Raw genomic sequence first — 23,892 nt, forward strand, 5'->3', positions numbered from 1 at the left:
CAGGTACGACTACTATAAATATAATCAAGATGCCGACGTCGGCATCCTCGCGTACCCACTTGCTCCTCATAACGCCTATGTAGGCGTCACCATATGGAAGGGGTTAATGGGGTAGGAAATGAACCAATAGATGGAGTGGTTGGGAAATGTGGAGTTCCAGGTAAAAAATCATAGTGGAGAGTTGATGGTGAAGTGTCTAGAGAGTTGATGATAGCAAATACAGTGTTTAGAAAAGTCAAGCATAAGTACACATGGGAGAGGGTGGTGGATGGAAGGGTGGTAGATAGGGTGTTAACCCCTTCCATACGGTGCCGCATACGTAGGCAGCATGAGGAGCAAGTGGATACGCGAGGCTGCCATATCGGCGTCTTGATTATATTTATTGTAGTTGCCCCTGCGTAATGACATACTCTCTAAACTGTCTTCATCACATTTTCTATGGTTATCAAAATTCACGGGTGAAAGAGAGAACGATCGATATAAGCGGTGACTATATTTTATGATGCAAGTATTATTACGACACATCGTACATCTGGCAGCTAATGCTGCCTGCGAGATTTTGGCCCGTACTGAAGAGGTTAATGGATTACATAGTGGTAACCAGGAGACTAGCAGGAAGAGTTTTGGATATACATGTTCTAATGGGCGAGAGTGGGGGGAAATCAGATCATTTTTTGGTGGAAGGTAAGTTGAGAGTGGAGGATAGATGGTGAAAGAGGAAAAGGACAGAAGGTAGGGAGGCATTTAAAGTAAACTGCTTAAATGAGAAAGAAAAGGAGGAGTACAAGAAGCAGCTGAGAGAAGAGTGGAAGGAAATGAAAGTTAGAGTATAACTAGGAGTGGAGGAATGGGGGATGGTTCAAGGAGGGAGTCACAAGGTGTGCAAAGCTGGTGTGTGAAACAAGGACAGGAGGAAATAGAAGGAAGGGTAGTGAGTGGTGTGGTGATGAAGCAAAGAGGGTTGTGGAAGAAAAGGAACGAACATTCACTGATTGGTTGTAAAATTGGACGAGAATCATATGAGAGCTACAAAGAAAAGATAAAGGAGGCAAAGAGGAGAGCAGATGTGAAATGGGGTAAGAGTGTGATAGAAAATTTTGAAAAAAATAAAAAGATGTTTTGGAAAGAAATTAAGAGAAAATGAGGCGAATCAATTAGAGAAGAAAAGGTAAAAGGTGCAGATGGAGAGATGATAATGGAAGAGACAGCAGTAAGAGGAAGATGGGCAGATTATTTTAGGGAGTTGCTATATGTGAAAGAAGATAGGGAGGGAAAGGTAGTAGTAGTGGGAAGCGCTAAGAAAATGACAGTGATGGTGGACTGGGTGGTGAGGTTGTTTAATGTTTGTTCAAAAGAGGGTAGAGTACTGGAGGAGTGCCTGTATAGTTCTGCTTTACAAGGGAAAGGAGGACAAGTGTAAGTGTAATTGTTTCAGAGGGATCAGTTTGTTGAGTGTAGTTGGGAAGACTTATGATTGAGAGGATAAGGAAAGGAATAGGGGGAGTAATTGGTGAGGAACAGTGTGGGCTTATGACAGGTAGGGATTGTGTGGTTCAGGTATTTGCAGTAAGGTAGATATGTAAGAAGGCTTTAGGAAAAGGTAAGATTTTGGGCCTTTATGTATTTGGAAAATGCTTATGACAGGGTAGACAGGAAGGCACTGTGTGAGGTATTACAGATATATGGGATAGGAGGAAAGCTGTTAAGAGCAGTCATGAGATTTTACAAGAGTAGTAGAGCCTGTGTTAGAATTAGAAATGGAGAGAGTGAGTGGTTTGAGGTAAAGGTGGGACTTCACCAGGGAAGTATTATGTTGCCTTGGCTGTTCAATGTATATATATATATACATGATTGGGGTGGTGTGAGAAGTAAACACAACGGTAATGGACTGGGGATTAGTGATGGTTAAAGAAAATGGAGAAAAGTGGGAGATAAACCAGTTGTTGTTTGCTGATGACACTGCGCTTGTAACAGGATTAGAGAAGAAATTAAGAAAGTTAGTGACAAAGTTTGGGAAGTTGTGTGAAATAAGGAAGTAGAAGATAAATGTACAATGGGAGAATGTGGCAGCAAATTGGAAGTGGGTATTAAAGGAGAGAGACTGGAGGAAGTGGACAGCTTTAGATAATTGGATACAAGTGTGGTAGGAAAGGGAAGAACATAGTTGGAATGTAGATTAAGAGAAGCAAATAAATGCCTTGGGAGATTAGAAAGTGTAACAAGAAATAGACATTTGGGAATGGATTCTAAGGGGAGATTGTATGAAGGAGTAATTGTGCTGATAGCACTGTATTGGGCAGACACATGGAACATAGAGAGGAGTTTGAATGTGTTTGAGATGAGGTGCCTGAGAAGTATGATAGGGGTTACTAGGGTGGATAGAGTGAGAAACGAGGAGAGCAGAGGTGGAAAGGGAGTTGGGAGATAGGGTTGATGAAATAGTTCTAGGATGGTTTGGACACATGGAAAGAATGAATGAAGAAAGATTAGTAAAAGAGGTGTGGAAGGAGTGAACATGAGGGGATGACCACAGATGAGATGGATGGATGGGGGTAAAAGTAGCACTGGGAAAGAGGGGAATGTCTGTTGAGGAAGGGAGAAGACAGAAGATAGGGGTGAGTGGAGAATATTTGTGTATGGATGATAATGTGATGCATGGAAAGTAGTGGGTAGGGGGATGGGGGGAGGATGAGGGAGTATGTGTGAATGATATTTTGAAGCAGCCTTAAGGGATTTCTCCCCATCTCTTTTTCCACATGAGGTGATACAGCGGGAGGGGGTGTCTCCTATTAAATGAAGCGGCCTTAGTGTGGATGTGCTGTGAGTTGCTGTATTGCTTCTGACCCAAGGCAGTGGGTGATATGTAGGGATGACCAGTCATCTAGGAGGAGCCAAGAAAAGAGGGAGGGAGGAAGGAGCCGTCTTACACTCTATGGATTAACTTTAAAAATCAGTAGTTCTAATAATTAAGAATCAATACTTCTAATCATTACATAGGATGAAGGTGAAATGAACTGTCATACCTGATATATATTCTGTGAGGGAGGATATTCTGCACTGGGTAACGGGAGAGAGCTTGTGTCTTCTTCATCCTCTGACTTGTAAGAAAACACAATATTCTCCACTTGTTCTCTATTCTTCTGACTGTATGGAGTAAAGAAATAATGTGATTAATAATAATCATTTATACATTTATTCAGTAAAAGCATCCATCTATCTCAGCACCTCTCAGGGAGGAAGGGGTCCCACATCATCAATCTATGTATATCGTCTCCTTCCTGCTATCCATACACCTTATTCTCACTTTTTCTATCAAGCTTACTCAATTCACTTCTACTTTCCAAATGCTGAACATAACTTTAGCATGCTAGAAAAAAAAAAAAAAAAAAAAAAGTTTTATGTATCATAAACAAAAGGCAAATTCTTACCCGAAGAATTCCGAGATGAAAGTGTAGTAGATCAGTGGTGTCAGGAGGGAGAAGTAAGTCCATGAGGTGATGTTCACAAGGCAAAGCCCAACATCAGCATGTACATGGTACAAACCGCTGCCAATACTTTGTATCAAGTTTAGCATCACCAAGAAGGCAAGATAAATGTAAAATGCACGTTTCACTGTAGGATAAGAAAGAAAGAAAACCTTTACAATATGTATACACATACATATACTACTACCCCTTTATAATATAAAACAGACTAAAAATGTTATGGAAGAAAGGAGGAGGAAGAGAAGGGGTGGGAGTGGGGAAGAAAAAGAAAAGAGGAAGGAGGAAGAGGGAAAGGAAAAAGATAGGAGAAGGGGAAACAGATGAAAAGAGTTAGGGAGAAGGATGTGGAAGGGAAGGGAATAGGAAAAGGATGGGAAGAAGGCAAGGAATGGAGTCAATGAAATGGGAGGATGGAAAGAGACAGGTGGGATGAAGAGGAGGAAGGGAACTCTTTGATTAGAAATATACATATAACTTCATAAATCATGAAAAAAGGAAACTTATTTACACCTAATAGAAAATAGGTCAGAGGAGCATTACAAAGGATATGAAGTACATATTAACAATACACAATTGTCAGGTACATTCAGCAATACCTACAGTACTCGTACATGCCCAATTGAGGATACTGGGTTTTCCATGAATCTGCAATAAATTCTGCACCTCTCTCTCAAAAAAAAAAGAGGTCTTCATTCTACACAGCAAATGAACATCTTTTCCATGTCACCTTGACATATACATACTTCCAATAATAATAACTGATTGGAAACCTGCTTTCCCACAGTAGCTGGCAACAATCCTCAAACCCTCCCATAGATCTCTCTCTAAAGAAACATTGGATTGAAAATTAATATACATGTGGCTTAAAAACACAGCAAAGGAAACATGGAGTTGGAGAAGGGTTGCCAACTCTGTTAAGCTACAATAAAGGACATAAAAACTTTATTGATATTTATTTAAGTAGCTATATATCATAATAGATGCCAATATTAAATGCATACATACATACATATATATACCAAGGCTTTTTCCCCCTTACAAGGGGGGTAGCCAAAAAGAAAAAGGCATAAAATCATTCCCACCCATTCCATCCCTGAATACACTCCACACCCCTCCACCCTCCCTCTTATCTTAGCACCTCCTGAATGACGGGTCATCCCTGCACCTTGTCCACTGCCCTGGGTCAGAAGCAGTGTCGCAAGACACAGCACATCCACAGCAAGGCCGCTTCATTAAATCGGCGACCCCCCCTCTCCGTCCCCCCATTGCATAAAATGAGAGGACGGGGAGAAATCCCTTCGGGCTGCGTCAAATTTTGCTCACACATACTACCTCACCCCCACCCCCCTGCCCATTCCACCTCATGCAATCACATCATCATCCATATACAACCATTCTCCATTCACCCCTGTCTTCTGTCCTCTCCCGTCCTTCCTCAACAGACATTCCCCTCTTCCCCAAAGCCCCCTTCACCCCATCCATCCACCTCATCCTAGGACGTCCCCTCATGTTCACTCCCTCCACACCTCTTTTACTAGTCTTTCTTCACTCATTCTTTCCATGTGTCCAAACCATCCTAATATTCTTTCATCAACCCTATCTCCCAGCTCCTTTTCCACCCCTGTTCTCCTCCTCACCTCCTCATTTCTCACTTTATCTAGCCTAGTAACCCCCATCATACTTCTCAGACACCTCATCTCAAACACATTCAAACTCCTTCTCTCTTCTTCTCTTATGTTCCATGTTTCTGCCCCCATACAGTGCTGTTGGCACAATCACTTCTTCATAGAGTCTCCTCTTAGCATCCATTCCCAAATGTCTATTCCTCATTACACTCTTTAATCCACCAAGGCATTTACTCACTTCTCTCAATCTACATTCTACCTCCACTTTCACTCCACCTTTCCCTGCCACATTTGCACCCAAGTATCTAAAACTATCCACTTCCTGCAGTTCAAAATTACATTTCTCTTACCTAAATGAAAATACAAAAACAAGAATGAGAAGACATTTATTTTACTTTGATCAAAGGTTTCTAATCTTTAGAACTATATTTGCCCTGGCTTTTTGCTGCCTTCAGAAAATTTGTATCATCTTTGGTGATTTTAGCGAATTCCAAATAACTATCTTTTATGTTAAAATGTATGAGAAGTTCGTTCTTAACTCAACAGAGCATCAGTTCCTTTCATCTCGCCATTTAGATGACATTAAACTAAAATCTCTCTCACAATAAGATGATGTTCCAGGAATCGATTGCACAAATGAAACTATTTTGAAAACATTGATACATTTAAAGTCCATAGATTTCAAAAACAAAATACCACTTTCTGGTTATTGTTGAACTTATGAAGAGTTCAGAGCTTTTGATAGTGTTGAAGTTTCTTTGAATTAATACTACTTCAAAAAGTTAATCCATCTTTAATCTAAGCTTTCCTTCTAGCTTCAAGTGTTCTACTACTTCTACAAATTTCTGAAACTTTGGGAAATAAATGGCCTACGAAGCTTAGGTTTGATAATATGCCGAATGTTGAAGTTCATCGAAATCTTTTCTGTTTTTTCAAATATCTGTTAACATGAAATATTGGCACTGCTAATACAAGTTTTCTCACATAGATTTTACTGTTCTTCTGGTATTTATAACACATTATGGCTCAATTTTGTGAAGGGTGTCATCATTACATTGTTGTATGATACGCCATATTTTAGTTCTTCGTGAGTTCAGTTGATAGGCGGAGGTATTGCCTTTCCAAACGTCCAACGACACCTCCTTTCTTTCTCTATTATTTTTCTTTTCTTTTTTCTTGGTGGTGGTTCTCATATTTAGTAACATAGTTTATGATTTTTTGGTTTTCCCAAAATTGGTGTCTTTTATGAAAAATTTAGTTATAGATAAAATGAGGTTAATTTTACACCATGGACTGCGGTCTGCCACTCTGTGCGTCTGGTATTGTGCAGAATGTGGAGTTGACAGTCTGCCTTCTTACAAGAAGTAAACGCTTTTGTAATCATCACATCTCAAGAGTAGGATTGAACTACCAGTCAAAATAAAGGACAACGTAGTGTCATTTCAAATCTCAACAAAGGACAAGGACAAATAGTGCTGAATAAAGGACTGTCCTTTGAAATAAAGGACAGTTGGCAACCCTAACTCGGAGTGAAGCATTTATCCCTGTTTTGTCTAGTGAATAATTTCAAAGGAATGAGGATACTGGATTGTGCAGAGTTTATATATATATGCTTGATAGATCATGGATTACTGTCTCTAATGTATTAGAGTAGATATGATTCTACAAGTATGTTACTGGCCTATTGTAGCAGGAGGAATGCCAGTAGCCAAATCTCCTTATGTGAAAAGGAGGAGGAAATGCAGTCAAAATTGCCCGAGATATTGAGCCCAGTCCTGAGACCAAGTGTCAGCCCCTCAAGGCCACACCTCTGGATGGAGGTGAGGATGTTGATGGGTTCTGAAGACTGGTGGCAGAATGATAATTCTCCTTGATGCTCATCTTGCAGGTGCCCATTGTTGGTCACACTATACAAGAATTTAAGAACAAACTAGATGTTGCAAGATACAAAGATGGGTCACTACGAGCATAGCTCCCTTCTCACATAATACATACATACATACAATACATAAATACATACTTCTAATGATAACATACTCTTATTCCATATAAAAAGTATGTCTTTCAAGGTCATCGCTATAGTTTCTAATTTCCAAACTTGAAACCTACTCAACTCTACCATCAGTAGTCAAAAACCTTACATAAAAATAAGAACATAAGAACATGCTTTACAATATTACTTGTTTGTGATATATTTGACGACTTACTAGGCATCCACAGAAGGAAGAGGAAACGTTTTCTCAAGCAATCCATTCGCAATATAAGGATGAATGAATAAATCTGGAAAACAAAAGACAGGAAACCTTCTTAACCCTGAAGATATGACCATCCTAATTTAACAGTTACCTTGACTGTTCTAATTTCTTGTGAATCAAAATAATGATCTTAGTTTTTTTTTCTTATATCAACACAACTGATTCTGACTTCCATCTGCAAGAGCAATAGTAAGCATTAAATATTCTTCAAAGAAGAAAAATGTGTTGGTGCATATGGAGACAAAAACATTCCTCCATATATTTTCATCAAAATGACATGAAGCTAAGGTTCTACAACTACTTGACCTTGCAGCAATATCCACCTACTCACCATGGTGAAGATAAGGGAGGAGATAAACCAGAAGAGAGACCCGCCATGAGCAAATAGGTCATAGTCTTTGCTGGGAATGTGGAAGTCTTCATCTGGGGCCACTACTTCCAGCACACCCTGCACCACTGAGTATGGGAAGGCAATGAGGGACGTGACGAATAGCACTCGTCGGATGCTTGTCTTGTTGTCCAGGTGACCTGAGTAGTGTGAGAGTACTTCAGTGGTAAACTAAATATAGCAAGTGCTGTACTTCAATAACCCCTAAACTGTGACATGGTCTGAACCAAGATGAACAGACTGTGGCATATGACCTAAGCTATATGATACTATGATCGAATATGAAGAATCCCATCCACATCTGCTTTCCTCACTCACTCTTTCCATATGCCAAAGCCATTTCAGCACTCTTTGATCTACCCTATTCAACAACACTCCTTCCTTGGGACTGCTTGGCCAGACAGTCTAGGGAATGACAACAACAACAATTCTCTTTATATGGGACTGCTCAGCCAGACATTCTAGGGAACAATAACAACAACTGTCTTTCCATACCCATTCCCAGCTTCATCTCTACATTTCTCACTATATCCATCCTTGTAACACCCATCATAATTCTCAAACAGAAATGCAGTAGTTATAGAAGCATCAGTCTGTTTAGTGCAATCTGTATGGGAGGGTATTAATTGAGAAGATTAAGAGAGTAACTCAGAGAGTAATTGGGGAAGAGCAGTGTGGGTTTAGGAAAGGGAGAGGTGCGGAGATCATATTTCCACTTTTAAGATTTGTGAAAAGTTTTTGGCAAAGGATATGGATGCCTTTTTGGTTCTCATGGATGTGAAGAAGTTATATGACAGGATGGCATTATGGAGCATGTTGTAAATGTGTGGGTTAAAGGTCTGTTGAGGATGGTCAAAAGTTCCTACGTAAGTAATTCAGGTTGAGTGAAGGTTGGGAATGGATAAAGTGAATGGTCTGAGGTGAAGATGAGGCTGCACCAGGGTTGTGTAAAGTTACAATGGTTGTCCAACGTGTATGTGGATGGGGTGGTGATAGAGGTAAATGCAAGAATGCTATGCACGGATTTGGAGTTAGTGACAGAGAGAAAAAGAAAGTGTGCAGTGAATCAGTTGTTGTTTGTGGATGACATTGTGCTTGAGGCTGAGTCTGAGGATAGATTGAAACAGTTGATGTTGGAGCTTGGGGGGATATATGACAGGAAAGTGCTGAAAGTAAAGGTGTTAAAAAAGTACAGCAATGAGATGTACAAGAAGTGATGTTGGTGGTGGGATGATGGTGAGTTTGAAAGATGAGAGGCTGGAGGAAGTGGAGAGCTTTATGTACTTGGGGTCACCTGTGGCAGTGAATGGAAGAGTGGAGGTGAATTACATAATAAAGTGATCAAGTCAATGCCTATGGGTGTGTCGGGGGGGGGGAGCATTATGAGAAATACATATCTGGGAATAAACACAAAGACAAGGTTGTATGACGTGATTGTGGTCATAGCACTGTCTGGAATGGAGATTTGGAATTTGAAGGAGACAGAAAGGAAAAGCCTAAATGTGTTTAAGATGCAACACAGCAACAGGTAGGTTAAACCTACAAAAGTGTGACATTTTTTTTCCATAATCATCCCAGTTAATTTCTCTTTACTTTACTTCAGTATCACCCCCAGATGACAGGTCACAACACCCTTCAAACCATCTTATGAAAACATTTATCCACTGGAACAATAAGGCTATAATTGGCATATTTCTAACATTATCTCTGTTGTAAACCAACCATTTTGATTAACTCAATATATATGACTATGACCAATTGTAGGATATTTAAGGATTTTGTTCTGGGTAACCCCAGATAATTTTACATGACCCAACACATATAATCCATAATGGAATAAAGACATTTTGAAAGCCCCTGTTACATCACACACAATACATATCTTTGGTGACTCCTCCCCTTCCTTACAACTTGGCACTCATTCACACTTTACTCTCCTAAGCACCAAACACACACATTATATATCAAGCATGGTCTTTCTCATGGCACATAGTGCAGTACCCACCTCCTTAAGTTGAGCCCTTTGGGATGGAACACCCACTCCCTCTTAATTTCACATACAACTTACCAAAGAAGATGGCAAACACCACAACACTCATTTCTGTTGCCAGGAGGAAGAAACGTACAATGACGTACAAGATTTTGCCTGCAAGATCCCCAGAGGGTGAGGCTGCATTGACTGTCATGGAGACAATGCATCGTGTCACTGATATAAGTGTGTTTAACCATATCTGCAAAACCAATGTGAAGGATCAATCATATGAAGGTGACTTGTGAAAAAAAGTATGCATACAGGTATTTCTCGTTTTTGTCCATGCTCTTTGTGTGTGAATTTGCTAAGATGCGACATTAAAAATATATAATTAATTAAAATTGTGTGATCTGTTTGTTAAGATGCGATTTGCCCCAACTGCATATCAAACATTGCACCAGATGCATAGTTCCGCTGCCTGCTGACAGGCAGTTGCTCCCACTCCCAGTTCAATGTTTCCTTCTTGTGTGTTTCAAAAGAAAAAATGCCAGACCACAATGCTGCAGTTTTTCAACAAACCACCTGTGCAACCAGTGACAGAGGAGGAAGAGGAAGTAGATGACCTTGAAGTCATAGTAGAGGAAGTGGAAGTGGTTGTACCAAAGTTAAGCGGACAGCACAGACGAAGATGGTGAATAACTGTAAGGGACTGTGAGAAGTGAGGGAGCATCATGTTAAGTGTTAATGGGTGCTACTATAGCGTGAGGTCTACCGCCATATGTCACATACCCAGGTGCAGCCTGAGGTCTACCGCATGACCTGCGTTCCTCCAGGCCGCTCCCCGCACCTGTTCAGCAAACATGTGATCTGCCCAAATACATAAAAAATGTGACCTGTCCACATGACCTGACCTAACCTATTTGTGTCATCCTTAGAAGATGTACGAAGTATCGCTAGAATAAATGTATAGGAATATATGATAACATGTTTATTTTTACCTTTCTTCCTTTAATTTGAATGTAATTGGAAATCCAATTATCTAAGTTATTCCTGGGATATGTACAAATTATGTGTTTATCACTAAAATAAATGCATGGAAATGGTAGACCTCACGCTATAGTACTAACGGGAGGTAGATCTCACGCTATAGTACTAACGGGAGGTAGATCTCACGCTATAGTACTAACGGGAGGTAGATCTCACGCTATAGTACTAACGGGAGGTAGATCTCACACTATAGTGTGGTAGACCTCATGCTATAGTAGCACCGTGTTAATGGGTGCTATATTTACACTTTATTTACAACTTAGTGTTACATATAGATTTGGAATGATATATTTTTAGAACATGCTCACTTTATTAGTCAAATAAATTAGTTTTTTGTTAAAAAGAAATTTAATTTTTTGGGGGCCAAAACCCCATCCCCCTATTATCCATTGTTTATAGGGAAAATATATTTTTTGTGCAATTATAATTTGTGTGATGCTTGTAGAAACCCATATCTCACACAAAATGAGAAATACCTGTATATGCATATGCACACACACATATATATATACATGTATATATATATATATATATATATAAACATATATATATACATATATATACATATATATATACATATATATACATATATATATATACATACATATATATACATATATATATACATATATATATTATATAATATATTATATATTTTATATATATATATATATATATATATATATATATATGCTATTAATAATAAGAATAAAGCTGCTTATATTATATTCAGTTTTTACTTTTCCAATCCTTACAAATATGATCAAACTTACTAGTCCATAAAATGTAGCATATATAGGACTATGGACTGCTCGTAATTTTAGCCTAGCACTGTTTAGTTTCACCAGCAAGCCAATAAAAAACAGTGTTGTTGGTAGTAGGATAAGCAAATCCCAAACTCTAACTCTGGAAAGAAAAGAAATTGTGTACAAGAAAATGCTATAAATAATTAATACTGGTACAAAACAAGAACAATTTCATGATTATTCAAGTCACTGGGTACTTAAACTCACTATTGTACTGTGCAGTATATATACAAGACTGAGAGAATGCAGAGGGCAGCCATCAAATTGGTTCCCAGCTTTGCAAATAAACCATTTGAAAAAGATTAAAAGCACTGATTCTGCTATAATTGAAAGAAAGAAGAGAAGCAGGTAGAGAAAGGTGAGTCACAAGGTCGTGGGAGAGGTGAAGCAGCAGTAGTTGGTATAGACCAGTGGTCAGCCCTTATAGCTAGAAGTGCAATCTTTTTAAAGTTTGATGACAATTTTGTGCAGTTTGAGAGGAAGAAGAAGAAGGAAAAAAAAAAAAAAAAAAGTCATAACCAAAAATGTACACGACTTCAATAATGTGAAAAGTTCAATATATATGTATGTATTTTGCCTGGAGTGTCTTACAAATTTACAGTATACGACATATTTGTTTTGATGGAATAATTATTTTGTAAGCAAGTGGCCTGAAAGAGCCACTAGCAGTTGGCAACCACTAGTATGGACCAAACTAAATCCATAAATTCAAGATGTGAAATGACAGAAGAAGAAGAAAGAAAGAAAGAAAGAAAGAAAAGAAAAGAAAAAAAAAAAAAAAAATATATATATATATATATATATATATAATATATATATATATATATATATATATACCCTCACCCCTAATACAATCTTTACTATTCACATAAAAACTTTTGATTGACCTTAATAAGTTTCCCCCTATCCTAAATATCTGCAACACCTCCCACAATACCTTCCTGTTGACCTTGTCATATGTCTTTCCAAACATATTAAAGCCCAAAAGACGTCCTTATCACTTGCCAATAACTTCTCACATATTTTCCATTCTACAAAATTTCGATACACACATCCTCTTCCTTCCCTGAACCCACACCATTCTTCCACAATCACTCTCTCTGTTCCCCTCCTAATAATCTCAATTAACACTCTCCCATATGCCTTTCCATTTATACTCACTACAATGATCCTTCCAAAACTACTACATTCAGTGACCCCTTTTCATTTGTAAAGCAAAACTATACAACACTCTTCCAGTCTTTTGGTACATTCCCCTCCCTTAGCCATACACTAAACAAAATCACTAGCTAATCCATTTAACAGTTCCTCCCTTTTTCAGACACTCCACATAACAACCATCTAACCCATGCACCTGACCAGCTTTCATCACTTTCAATGCTCTTTGTATATCCTCTTTTCCTATAGCCTTGTAGTTTTCTTCTACCACCACGGTCATTTCCTAGTATCTCCTACTGACACAATTAATCCCTTAATAACCTCTACATTCACCATTTCCTAGAAATAGTCCTTGCATCTTTCTCTTATCACCTTAACTTCTACTAATACCTATCCATCTGCACACTTTACCTTTTCCTCTCAACCTGACTCACCCCTCTTCACTTCCTTTCAATACATTTTTTCTATCCTTTTCATCTGTTCTCCTCTTTGCCTCCTTTACCTTGTGTTTTGCTTTTCCTCTCTTCTTGCACCTCTCTCATGCTTCCCTAGTTTTACCTTGCCACTATTATCACACAGTTGCTTCTCTCCCACCACTCCCTTTACCTCTTCATCCCACCATTTGGTTCCTCTCCTTCAGCTCACATACTATCTTTGCACATTTAATCACTTCCGTCTTGAAACATACCCACTCACTATTCTTGTATTCCTATTTCCTCTTTATCCCTTACCATTCCCATAACTCTCTTAGTTTCTTCTGGTGTCCTTTCTATTTATCCTTCTAATTTAATTTGTTTATCCTCAGCATTTCTCTATCTCCCTCTCTTTCCTTTCTTCACCACTTTTCCTAAACTTTCGAGTTCCCTTCTGCCAAAAAACTATCACAATTTCATGTACTCTTCCCTGAATATATGTCTATAAATCTCCCAATCCTTCCTTTGGGTACTACTACATAGTCCATTAATCCCTCTCAAAGTGAGAGAGAAGGATACAGAGAATATTAGAAGCTGACTGACAGGAATATGAGAGATGTTGAAGTCTTGGGAAGAAACAGGAGTAGAAAAAGAATGGTCATATTTCAAAGGAGGAAGTGATATGGTGCACAAAAATGGTATATGGAATGAAGAAAGAAACTATCAGAAGATGAGAGGAGTGTGGGTGGTGTTGAGGGAGTATTTGCAGAAGAAGAATGGGTATGTTTGATGGGAGAGGGTTATGTGAGAAGATTAGGAGACAGATGAAGTAATTGTAGAAGTGTGGATTGCAAGGATGAGGTTGTGTGGATCAAATTTTCACAGTAAAGTAGATGTGCCAAAAGTTTTTTGCAAGAGGCAAAACTCTTCTGGTTTTTATGGATTTAGAGAAGGGATGTAACAGGGTTGAGAGAAAAGTATTGTGGGATGTGTTGCTGATATATGGGATGGGAGGAAGGCTATTGAGGGAAGCCAATTTTTTTTTTATACAATAGAGCTCATTTTAGGGTAGAAAATCAAAAGAATGAGTGGCTCAAAGTAAAGGTGGGTTTATGCCACAGTTATGTAATGTCATCATGGTTGTCCAACATGTATATGGATTAGATAGTGAGGAGAGTGGGTGGGGAAAGAGATCACCCTTCATCATCAAGGAGCTAAGATAAAAGGGAAAAGAAATGTGTATGGATAAGTTTAGAGCAGGTGAAAGGTGGGTGTGTGCTTCAGCTGGGCCTAACCTCTTATATGGAGGGAAAGGTCTTATGGTATGTTTAAGTATATTCATAGATGAAAATTCTTATAAAGGTTGACATATCCCAAAAATTCTAATCAGGAGGACAATTTTTCAACTATTTACATTTTTTTTTTATTAATTCACTTCTACATCCATGCTTTCATTCACCGGTGTGCTTAAATACCATCCAGAGGAGTTCAGTACCATCCAGTCATAATTTAAGCAATCTATTGATATGAATATAACTTTCAATAGTGTATCAGTTAATTTCTAATAACATTTGTTAGTTTCATATGATTTGCATGAGGAATATTGAATTTATCAAAGCTGGAATCATGATCAGCAGCCAACCAATGTAACAACTGACCATGGGTACTAACTTACCAACCAAAGGGACCCACAGATTAACCGGAGGTCAGATATGGCCCAAACATGCAGTTTGAAGCAGGGTCATTCCACACTAATGTCATCCTGAGGGTCAAAATTGAAAAATAGTCTAAACTGGGTTTGTAATATATCAAATGAAAGCTGAAAATCTGTAGTTTCCGAATTTGAAGAGAAAACTAGAAAATGTCGAGGCTGTTTTTTGTAAAAGGCTTTTGAATTTGAAGAAAATTGCGAAACAATTTTTTACCAAAAAACCCTTCTTTTATTTTCCCATTTTTCCTTTGAATGAGAGGTTGCTGATTCTGACCTCAATGTATATAAGAAGTATGGTCAACATAGTATTAAGTTAGGGTGTAGTTGGGAATTCTAAGCAATTGGGTATTGAGTAATAATTATAGAAAAATATTTTCAATGAAACGACCATAATGAAAATTTAATGTTTTTTATGATGGCTCAGTGATTTTTTTGAGCAACTTAATAAAACTTCATATCTAATGTAGGATTAATTAAGGAATACCTATGCACCATTTGCCTTTTTTCTCTGGACACCTGTTTTGCTGGAATTGCGTTACGGTCATTTCACTTTTTTCCGTTATGGTTGTTTCATTGTGCGACTGAAACAACCGTAACAGTCATTTTGTTCATATGCTGATACCATGTCTGATTTTTTTCTTCTTCTTCCATACACATATCCAGTTGTATGTACTAGTGAAATATGTTACAAAGAAATCAATTTTACACTATGTAGCAGTTGTAGTAGGTAGTGAAACAGTTGATGGTGAGACATTGATCAAAATAAATTGTTTGAAATCTTCAGGCAGGAATGTTGCTGGTGACCTCACATTTGTGTTTCCCAAAAAATGAAGATAGTGACCCAATTGATGAAGACATGATTGTAAGGAGTCTCCCTGTGCCAAACATTTGTAGGAATACCTACATTTTTCCAAATGTCACTATTCCCTGTTACTATTCACTAGGCAAAAGTTTGCTTGTTCTGTAAAAAAACAAATGTTTGCACAGCCAGTTTATTTTCTTTTACAAATACAAATAGTGTCTTGCTACTTCTTTATTGTCACTATTTTTGCTTTAGTCTTTAAGGAAATCGCAGTGTAACAACTGTAACGGAAATTTTGTAACGACCGTAACACCATTTATTATTTTTTGTGCAAAAATCTTAAATAGTAATTTACAAAACCACTATATATTTGCAAAGCTTAAGGCTTCATCTATAACCTCCATATAAAATATTTTGAAATTTCCTTGTAATCTCATCGAGTTTTGCACATATACAACACTAACTGAAACTCTGGGTTCCATTTGTGAAAGGACCGTAATGTTCTATTCAACATTAAATAGCAAGAACAACAATAAATGGAGAATGTTCTGGATAGTCTCATTAACATCTTTAGATATTAGTACTATCTTGGTAAAAATCATATCATGCTACCTGCATAACTTCTGGAGATATAGGTAGGAGTACACCCAAAAGTTACTTCCGAATGTAACAACCGTAACAGTGGAATGACCCAGCATTATATGATCAATGTTTACATTGTTTGAACATTTGTCTATAAAATCTGTAATTTCATATAATTTGATTGACAGAAAGTAAGATTTTAGCCTTACAATAAACTGATCATGACTATGAACTTACTGACCAAAGGCTATCAAGGCTATAAACATGACATGAAACTTATAAATTTGAAAGACAAATATTCAAACAATGTAAACATTGATCATACAATACTTCAGACTATATATTTGGGCTATATCCAACCTCTGGTTAGTTAATGGGTCCCTAATTACGAACCAAAATAGCCCTTAGCATGAAAGCAGCCTTTGGCCAGTAAATTTGTAGCTGTGGTTGGTCAATGCATTGATCAGCTGCTAGTCTCTTGATTCCACCATGGATAACTTCATTATTCCTCATGCAAATCAGTTAAAACTTACAAATGTTATCTAAATTCAACAAATACATTACTTAAAGTAACAGTTATACATATAGATTCCTTAAATGGTAAAATTTTACTTTCGACCATTGTAAGAATATAGCAATACAAAATTAAATAGTAATTTTGTAAATTAAAATGTATGAACGTAATATGCAATTTTGTGTGCGGCAATGAAAATAAAAAAAAAGTTGCTAAAACAGATTTCTTAAGTAACGAAGTCGTGTACTACGAATGGTACGCCATGTTTGTTATGGTAGATGCCGACGTCGGAGAAATGAAAGGACGATAAATTTGTCTAAACTAAACTAACCTAACCGGTAAAATTTAATTTTGACCATTGGAGGAATATAGCCATTCAAAAGCTGAGAGAGTGGTTGAAAAGCCCGCCAACGTCTCTCACGACGACGACCAGCCGGATGATATCTAATTTGCAGGTAATGATTTATTAAACACAGGTTAGGTTAGGTTAGGTTAGTTTAGTTTAGACAAATTTATCGTCCTTTCATTTCTCCGACGTCGGCATCTACCATAACAAACATGGCGTACCATTCGTGGTACATGACTTCGTTAATTAAGAAATCTGTTTTAACAACTTTTTTTTTATTTTCATTTCCGCACACAAAATTGCATATTGCGTTCATACATTTTAATTTACAAAATTACTATTTAATTTTGTATTGCTATATTCCTACAATGGTCGAAAGTAAAATTTTACCCCTTAAATTATAGTTGGATGGTGCTGGACTCCTCCAGGTGTTAAAAATGCACATCCTTCATTCACTGTCACGTGTAACCCCACATTATGCCCCACTTCCTCTTATCCTTCACTACTTTCAACCTAAAACCAATATTCCTTGAATGTCTCATTGAAATGTACATGCTATCAGCAAATACTTAAATACCCATTTATAATAGATTAACATACTTTCCTTCTCTATATGTAAATTGACTGTTCAATATATAATTTCATTCACATCTAGACAGTGCTCATAAAAGAAACTCCTTTGGGCTGAAAGCTATACATCAAGTTTGGAATACATATTTACCCAATTGTTTATAATTGGGTAAATAATCATCACACCTGATCTAAAAAGCTGGAACTACTGCTGACATACTTGAAGACTTCTTTAACTTTTAACAAGACTTAATTACTACCAAGAATTTAAAATCATGATAACCATGGCAAAATGCCACTCACAATAAGTTCTGAAGTAAAAAAAATGCATGACTAATGTTCCACATTAAATGATAAATCTGAATTCTTAACTATGAACAATGTTAATATTGTTGGCCCCCAGCTGATCAACTGCAGCATTTACATAACAATAAATTTCAAGACAACTTGCATATGAATGCGTCTGGATATGTTGGTAAAAGATTTGGTATCTATTATGTGAATACAAATAATTTGTTTATCAATGGGTAAAACAGGTTGCTTCTTTATAAACGAAATAGGTAATGATGTAACCTTGATATAACTTACCTGGAGTCACCTATCTCGGTATAAAGGATAAGTCGGCAAAAATGCTCATCATTCTCTGTTTCTGGCGTAGTTGATATTATGGCAGGTTCAGAGGAAATAGTATGAGGAACTGTGGTGATATTTGGAGCTATAGATGTGGTTTTCGTGGTTTGTGTGTCATACTGTGACATAAATTCGCTTACATTATTCATTTTCTACTATTATTTTTTCATACTTCTATAAGCTACACGTAATCACATACACATCTGTGTGTGAAATATTACGAAATAAATTCATTAGTCACTCTAAGCAATCCAATTTGACATTATTATCAATCGTTACACTTCTTTCCTTCTCCTTTGCAGACGCAATACAGACAACGATACGAGAGCGAAAAACAAATACTTGAGCTCATGTATAAACTATCGAAACGTCTAAGTAAGCATTGGGTCTACATGAACGCTTTTACATTCTTTGTAGTATCAAAACATATACCTCAACTGTAGATTTATGAGAAAGTCGATATTTGGGTTTCTCTCTTATAAGCTGCGCCAGGATCTGAACGTGAGTCACGGTCTAGGGATTGTATTAACAATAGTTATGAAAGTCGCGAATTACAGGTGTTACTTGACCTTGCAGAGTTTCCCTTGGTGACAATAGCCTCAGTCATTTTGAGTCATCAGATAACATATGCATAATAAATTCCTTAAAACAGGATAGGGACGAAATTGATATTTTATGATGGAATTATGATATATTTTTAGTAGTTAATGTTAAATGTAATGAAGTTTACTTTGAATAAAGTTATAAACTAAAAGAAGAAAAACCTATGTACGTCTAGACTTTATAGTTTATGTCAGGGATCTCATGTACCGTAGTGTCGTTTCTTCAAAGCAGACTGGATTATCCAATAGTATTTTTTACTATTTATCTAGTTTTATATGTATAAATTTAAAGTTGAGCAGTATATTTTTGAGTAGATCGTATCTACTCAAAACTATATTGCTAAGATACTATTACTTATCAGTTAGTTTAATGATTAGACTTAATAATAGTATGTACTCAAAAGTATATTGCATAACCATTTGTCTAATGGTTGTCATTATGATTATCACTTATTACCAAAGAGTCATTTATTATCATGGTTGTGTAACGGTTTAACAAGGAGTTGGATAAATTACAACAGCCACAAACTAGTGAAAATATGTGGGATGATCTCTTAAGATGGTGTAGGGTCAACTTGGCCCCTTAATTTAGATGTTTTATATATATATATATTTTTTTTAATGCATAGGTAGGTTAGGTGAAAGTAGCTGAATGTATCATACTTTAGTTTCTTCAACCTCCGCATCTATCAAAACAAAGATGGCATCTCCAGCTAGTCCAGCAGTCAATGGGGTGGGCTGGCTGGCAAGCTCTAAGATCATTATATTTAGTAAACTTATAGATGTTCACATGCAAAGCATACAATTATCATAGATTAGTACAAAACTGCAAATTAGTAAAATTCCATGTCTTGGGATACTGCACATTCCTAAGCCTAAGGCTACTACTCTTGGCAGCTTCTTTCTTAATCTGGCAAGCATGATCTGCTCACCCTCAATATGAAATTGTTAATATTTTGTCATAGATATTGGTCTGTTATTATTTGTTTATGGGAATTTTGTGTTGAGGATAGATTTATAGAACAAAATAGATTTCTTCAAAGCAAAAACAGGAATAAATGGTAAAATTCTAGAATCATGCAGGCATGGATACTTAATGTAAAACTTATCTTGTCCTATAGCTCTTAACATAAAATAACTTAACCTAATGTAACCATTTTATAGAAAAAATAGATCTTTGAAATGCATGAAAAAAAAAAAATGAAAAAGTGTTTGTGTGATACTGGAAAAGAACCAGAAATTAAAATTCTAGAGTACATACTAGAAAAGTAGTTATTTGTTGATATACTATTGGGATTTTTTCATATATTCTGGCAAATGTGATTTTTGTCTCAGTGCATTCTTGTACCTCTGCGTAACACTTCCTATCAATCACTGAATTTAATATATATGGAATGTAGTACATACCATATATATTAAATTCAGTGATGTCTGTCACACCCTCATATAGCACTAGAATTAATCTTTGGATTGTAATTTGCCAAGATTGGTGTAAAATACATGGGTATTTGTTCACCTGTAAACATGGACGCGATATAGCGTTAGAAAATTAAATATTAATTTTGTAAATTATAATACATGAACGTGATATGCGATTTTCTTGGCGGAAATAAAAATAAAAAGTACCTTGCTACAAGCAAATATACTAACGAACAAAGTCGCTAGCATAGGATCGGGACGCCATCTTGTCGTTTGTCAAATGTTGTCTGCCCGGTCCAGTTGAGGCCTGGTGTACGCACTCGGTACTTCCGCCTGTACCTCGCGAGGTATATATTCTTGAGGGAATGCTATGGAGCTGAAATCCATGCATTCCTTCAAGCTATGAAAAACCTATACTCCGCAATTAGAAAGAGTGATTGAACAGGCCGCCAACATCCGTGACGACGACGACGACGATCTGGATGACCTTAAATTACAGGTACCGATTTACTGTACACGTTAGGTTAGACGTAATTATGAAATTAAGGTTGCTAATCAAGCAAGATCCAACCCAAAGGGTTTCTATAATCTCTATAGAACAAAAAATAAAGAAAAATAGGACCAATTAAAAACGATGAAAATGTCATGATAGAATCGGAGGAAAAAATGCGAGTAGTTTAACAATTACTTTCTATCAGTGTTTACTAATGAGAGGTTGGATAAAGTACCTGACTGCGATCCGATTTTCAGGGGGGATGAAGAAAATAGTCTATCTAATATCAGCGTTAGTAAAGTAGAAGTAGTCAAGCAGATTGAAAGACTTAAAGCTACAAAATCCCCGGGTCCAGACGAAATTTTTCTGAGAATGCTAAAGGAGTGTAAATTTGAAATCTGCGACCAGTTAACTGAAATATTTAATAAATCAGTAGACACTGGTTTTGTGCCTACTGCTTGGAGGCAAGCAAACGTTGTTCCTGTTTTTGAGAAGGGAGATAGATCGCCTATATGCAACTACAGGCCAATCAGTTTTACATCGGTTATAGGTAAAATGCTTGAATCAGTAATAGTAAATAGACTCAAAGAACACATCGAAAGATAATTTAATTCGTGATTCACAGCATGGTTTCTCCAAGGGTAAGTAATGTGTGACTAATCTTCTGTCCTTTTACACTAAAGTATATAAGGCGTCAGAACAATGATAATTACGATGTTATTTACCTTGTTATTTACAAAGCGTTCGACAAAGTGCCACACCAGAGACTACTAAATAAAATCAAAGCCCATGGCATAGGAGGAAAAGTGTTAGAATGGATTAGAGCTTGGATTAGTTACAGAAAACGGCGGGTCACCATAAATGGAGTAAAATCAATGTGGGGCAATGTTACTAGTGGGGTCCCCCAGGGCTCTGTTTTGTGTCCCTTGTTGTTCATGTACATAAACGACTTAGACAACTGGATAAATAGTGATATTAGTAAGTCTGCGGACGACACTAAAATAGGTTGCCTAAATAGGTCAGACGACGACGCAGATATTCTGCAGGATGATCTTAACAAATTGTTCTCATGGTCGGTGAAATGGCAAATGAACTTAAATATCTCTAAGTGTAGCTTATTAAACGTAGGGCTACACAACCCCGAAAATAGATACAACTTAGATAACACGCTTTTAGAGAAAACTGAGTGCGAGACTTGGGGAGTCCTATTGGGTCCGGACCTTAAAACCAGGAAACGGCGCATTAGCGCCAGGAATAAAACTAACAGAGCATAAAGTTTCATTGCTAGGACGGTAACGAATAGAAGTGAAGAGGTAATTATTAAACTAGTGATGGACCCATCCTTGACTATGCGGTACAGTTTTGGTCTCCGTCCTACAGAATGGACATCAATTCACTAGAATCAGTACAGAGAAGAATGACCAAAATGATACATGGACTCAGAAATTTACCTTACGAAGAGAGGCTTAGGCACCTTAACTTACACTCTCTGGAAAGACCCAGAGTGCAGGGTGATCTAATAGAGGTGTTCAATTGGATCAAACAAGGGTGATGCAAATAAGGTCATCATATTAAAACAACGGCAGGACTCGCAGTAATGGTTATAAACTGGAAAAATTTATATTTAAAAAGGAAATAGGCAAGAATTGGTTTACTAATAGGGTGGTCGACGAATGGAGTAAACTTAGTAACCATGTAGTAAGCGCTGAAAATCAGTTGTTTTAAGGAACGATTGGACAACTTTATGGATGGGGATGACAGGTGGTGATGGATACGGAGCTGCCTAGTGTAGGCCTTATGGTCTCTTGCAGTCCGGCGCGACTTCGTTACTTACGAAATCTGTTTTAGAAACTTTTTTGTTTTTTATTTCCGCCAAGAAAATAGCATATTACGTTGATACTTTATAATTATTAGTTTCTAACGCTATATCGCGTCCATGTACACAACTGAACATTTACCTAGTAGAACGACTACTGTGTGGTACCAACTCCCTGCCGAGGTTGCTGAAGCGACATCACTAAATATGTTCAAAAACCGCCTTGATAGCCACTGGGAAAACCAAGATTTTAAATTTGACTCGACCAAACCGCCACCATAGTCTGGTCAACGCACTGAAAATCATGTGAGTGCAGCATAGAGTCGTCACCGACTGGTCTGCGATATATACTTAAGTGTAAGTGTTATCATCCTTTCATTTCTTCGACGTCGGCATCTATCGTAACAAACATGGCGTACCATTCGTCCGGCGCGACTTCGTTACTAACGAAATCTGTTTTAGCAACTTTTTTGTCTTTTATTTCCGCCAAGTAATTTGCATATTTCGCAGAAACATTATAATTTACAAAATTTATAATTAATTTTCTAACGCTATATCGCGTCCATGTACACAACTGAACATTTACCAATACATGTTACCAGAACATACACACATTCAAATTAACCTATATACATACACATAAATATACGCATGGCTCGACAGTGCAGTGGTAATGTTTACAACCACTACAGCAGTCTTGAGTTCGAATCCTGCCTAGGACTGAAATTATTTCAGTAATGCTGTGCTCTGAGCTATGACTCTGTAGTAGTTTTGGTTCGGAGCTGCGCTGTAAGCTGGTGGCTGACCGGACGTTGTACGGAGATAGTTGTACCGAGATATGACGCTGGTACAATCTATCCGCTATTTCGCAGTATTGTTCGTCGTCCTTATCGCCGGCTAGAGCTTCCAGGTGTAAGTGGAGGGCGTCCGGCATCTTGGAGAGGTGAATGGAGCGGAGGAGTTCCTTGGGCAATGACACCTTTGCCCGGGTGTTGAGGGCGGCCATACGGGTGTATAATTGTGACGAAGTGGTGACCCCGGTGAAGGACAACCAGGATTATGGAAAACACACAAGTGAAACTTCCCAGTTTCTCCCGTGACTTGGGGAGCTGGCTAGTTCACACAGAGGCCTATTTAGTCACTCAAGGTAACGTGCCGGACCTCCAAGCCTTCGGCGCGTACATCGCCGCTCTACCAACGGACGTCATCGCCCTTGTCCGTAACGTCGTCTCCTCTCCACCGCAAGAAGGCAAGTGTT

General features: G+C 37.6%; 2 protein-coding genes across 8 annotated transcripts in view; one reads left to right on the top strand and one right to left on the bottom strand.

Annotated features, from left to right (window-relative positions):
* The window catches only part of LOC143035207 (transmembrane protein adipocyte-associated 1 homolog), a 37,044-nt gene extending 18,434 nt beyond the window's left edge, over positions 1–18,610 (bottom strand). For 4 of the 5 annotated variants that reach the window (XR_012967301.1, XR_012967300.1, XR_012967299.1 and 1 more), the window contains exons 1-7: positions 18,263–18,609; positions 11,546–11,678; positions 9,822–9,984; positions 7,697–7,893; positions 7,318–7,390; positions 3,429–3,612; positions 3,024–3,144 (exon numbers count right to left, since the gene is read on the bottom strand). Coding sequence is in view for 2 of the 5 variants with exons in the window: in XM_076201932.1 (XP_076058047.1) it covers positions 3,024–3,144; positions 3,429–3,612; positions 7,318–7,390; positions 7,697–7,893; positions 9,822–9,984; positions 11,546–11,678; positions 18,263–18,453 (1,062 nt within the window). In the remaining 3 variants the exon portion in view is untranslated. Of the gene's footprint in view, positions 1–3,023; positions 3,145–3,428; positions 3,613–7,317; positions 7,391–7,696; positions 7,894–9,821; positions 9,985–11,545; positions 11,679–18,262 lie in introns of all 5 variants that reach the window. The other variant, XM_076201933.1, reaches the window with a different exon arrangement.
* A 29-nt stretch (positions 18,611–18,639) lies between these two features.
* The window catches only part of LOC143035208 (uncharacterized), a 30,227-nt gene continuing 24,974 nt past the window's right edge, over positions 18,640–23,892 (top strand). The window contains exon 1 of one of the 3 annotated variants that reach the window (XM_076201934.1): positions 18,640–18,679. In XM_076201934.1, coding sequence (XP_076058049.1) covers positions 18,655–18,679 — 25 coding nt within the window. In that variant the 5' untranslated portion in view covers positions 18,640–18,654. Of the gene's footprint in view, positions 18,680–18,710; positions 18,806–20,620; positions 20,825–23,892 lie in introns of those variants that run through there. The other 2 variants (XM_076201935.1, XM_076201936.1) reach the window with 2 other exon arrangements.

Source organism: Oratosquilla oratoria, chromosome 18 (genome assembly GCF_046742065.1).
Source record: "Oratosquilla oratoria isolate Oo_2021 chromosome 18, ASM4674206v1, whole genome shotgun sequence".
Lineage (NCBI taxonomy): Eukaryota > Metazoa > Arthropoda > Malacostraca > Stomatopoda > Squillidae > Oratosquilla > Oratosquilla oratoria.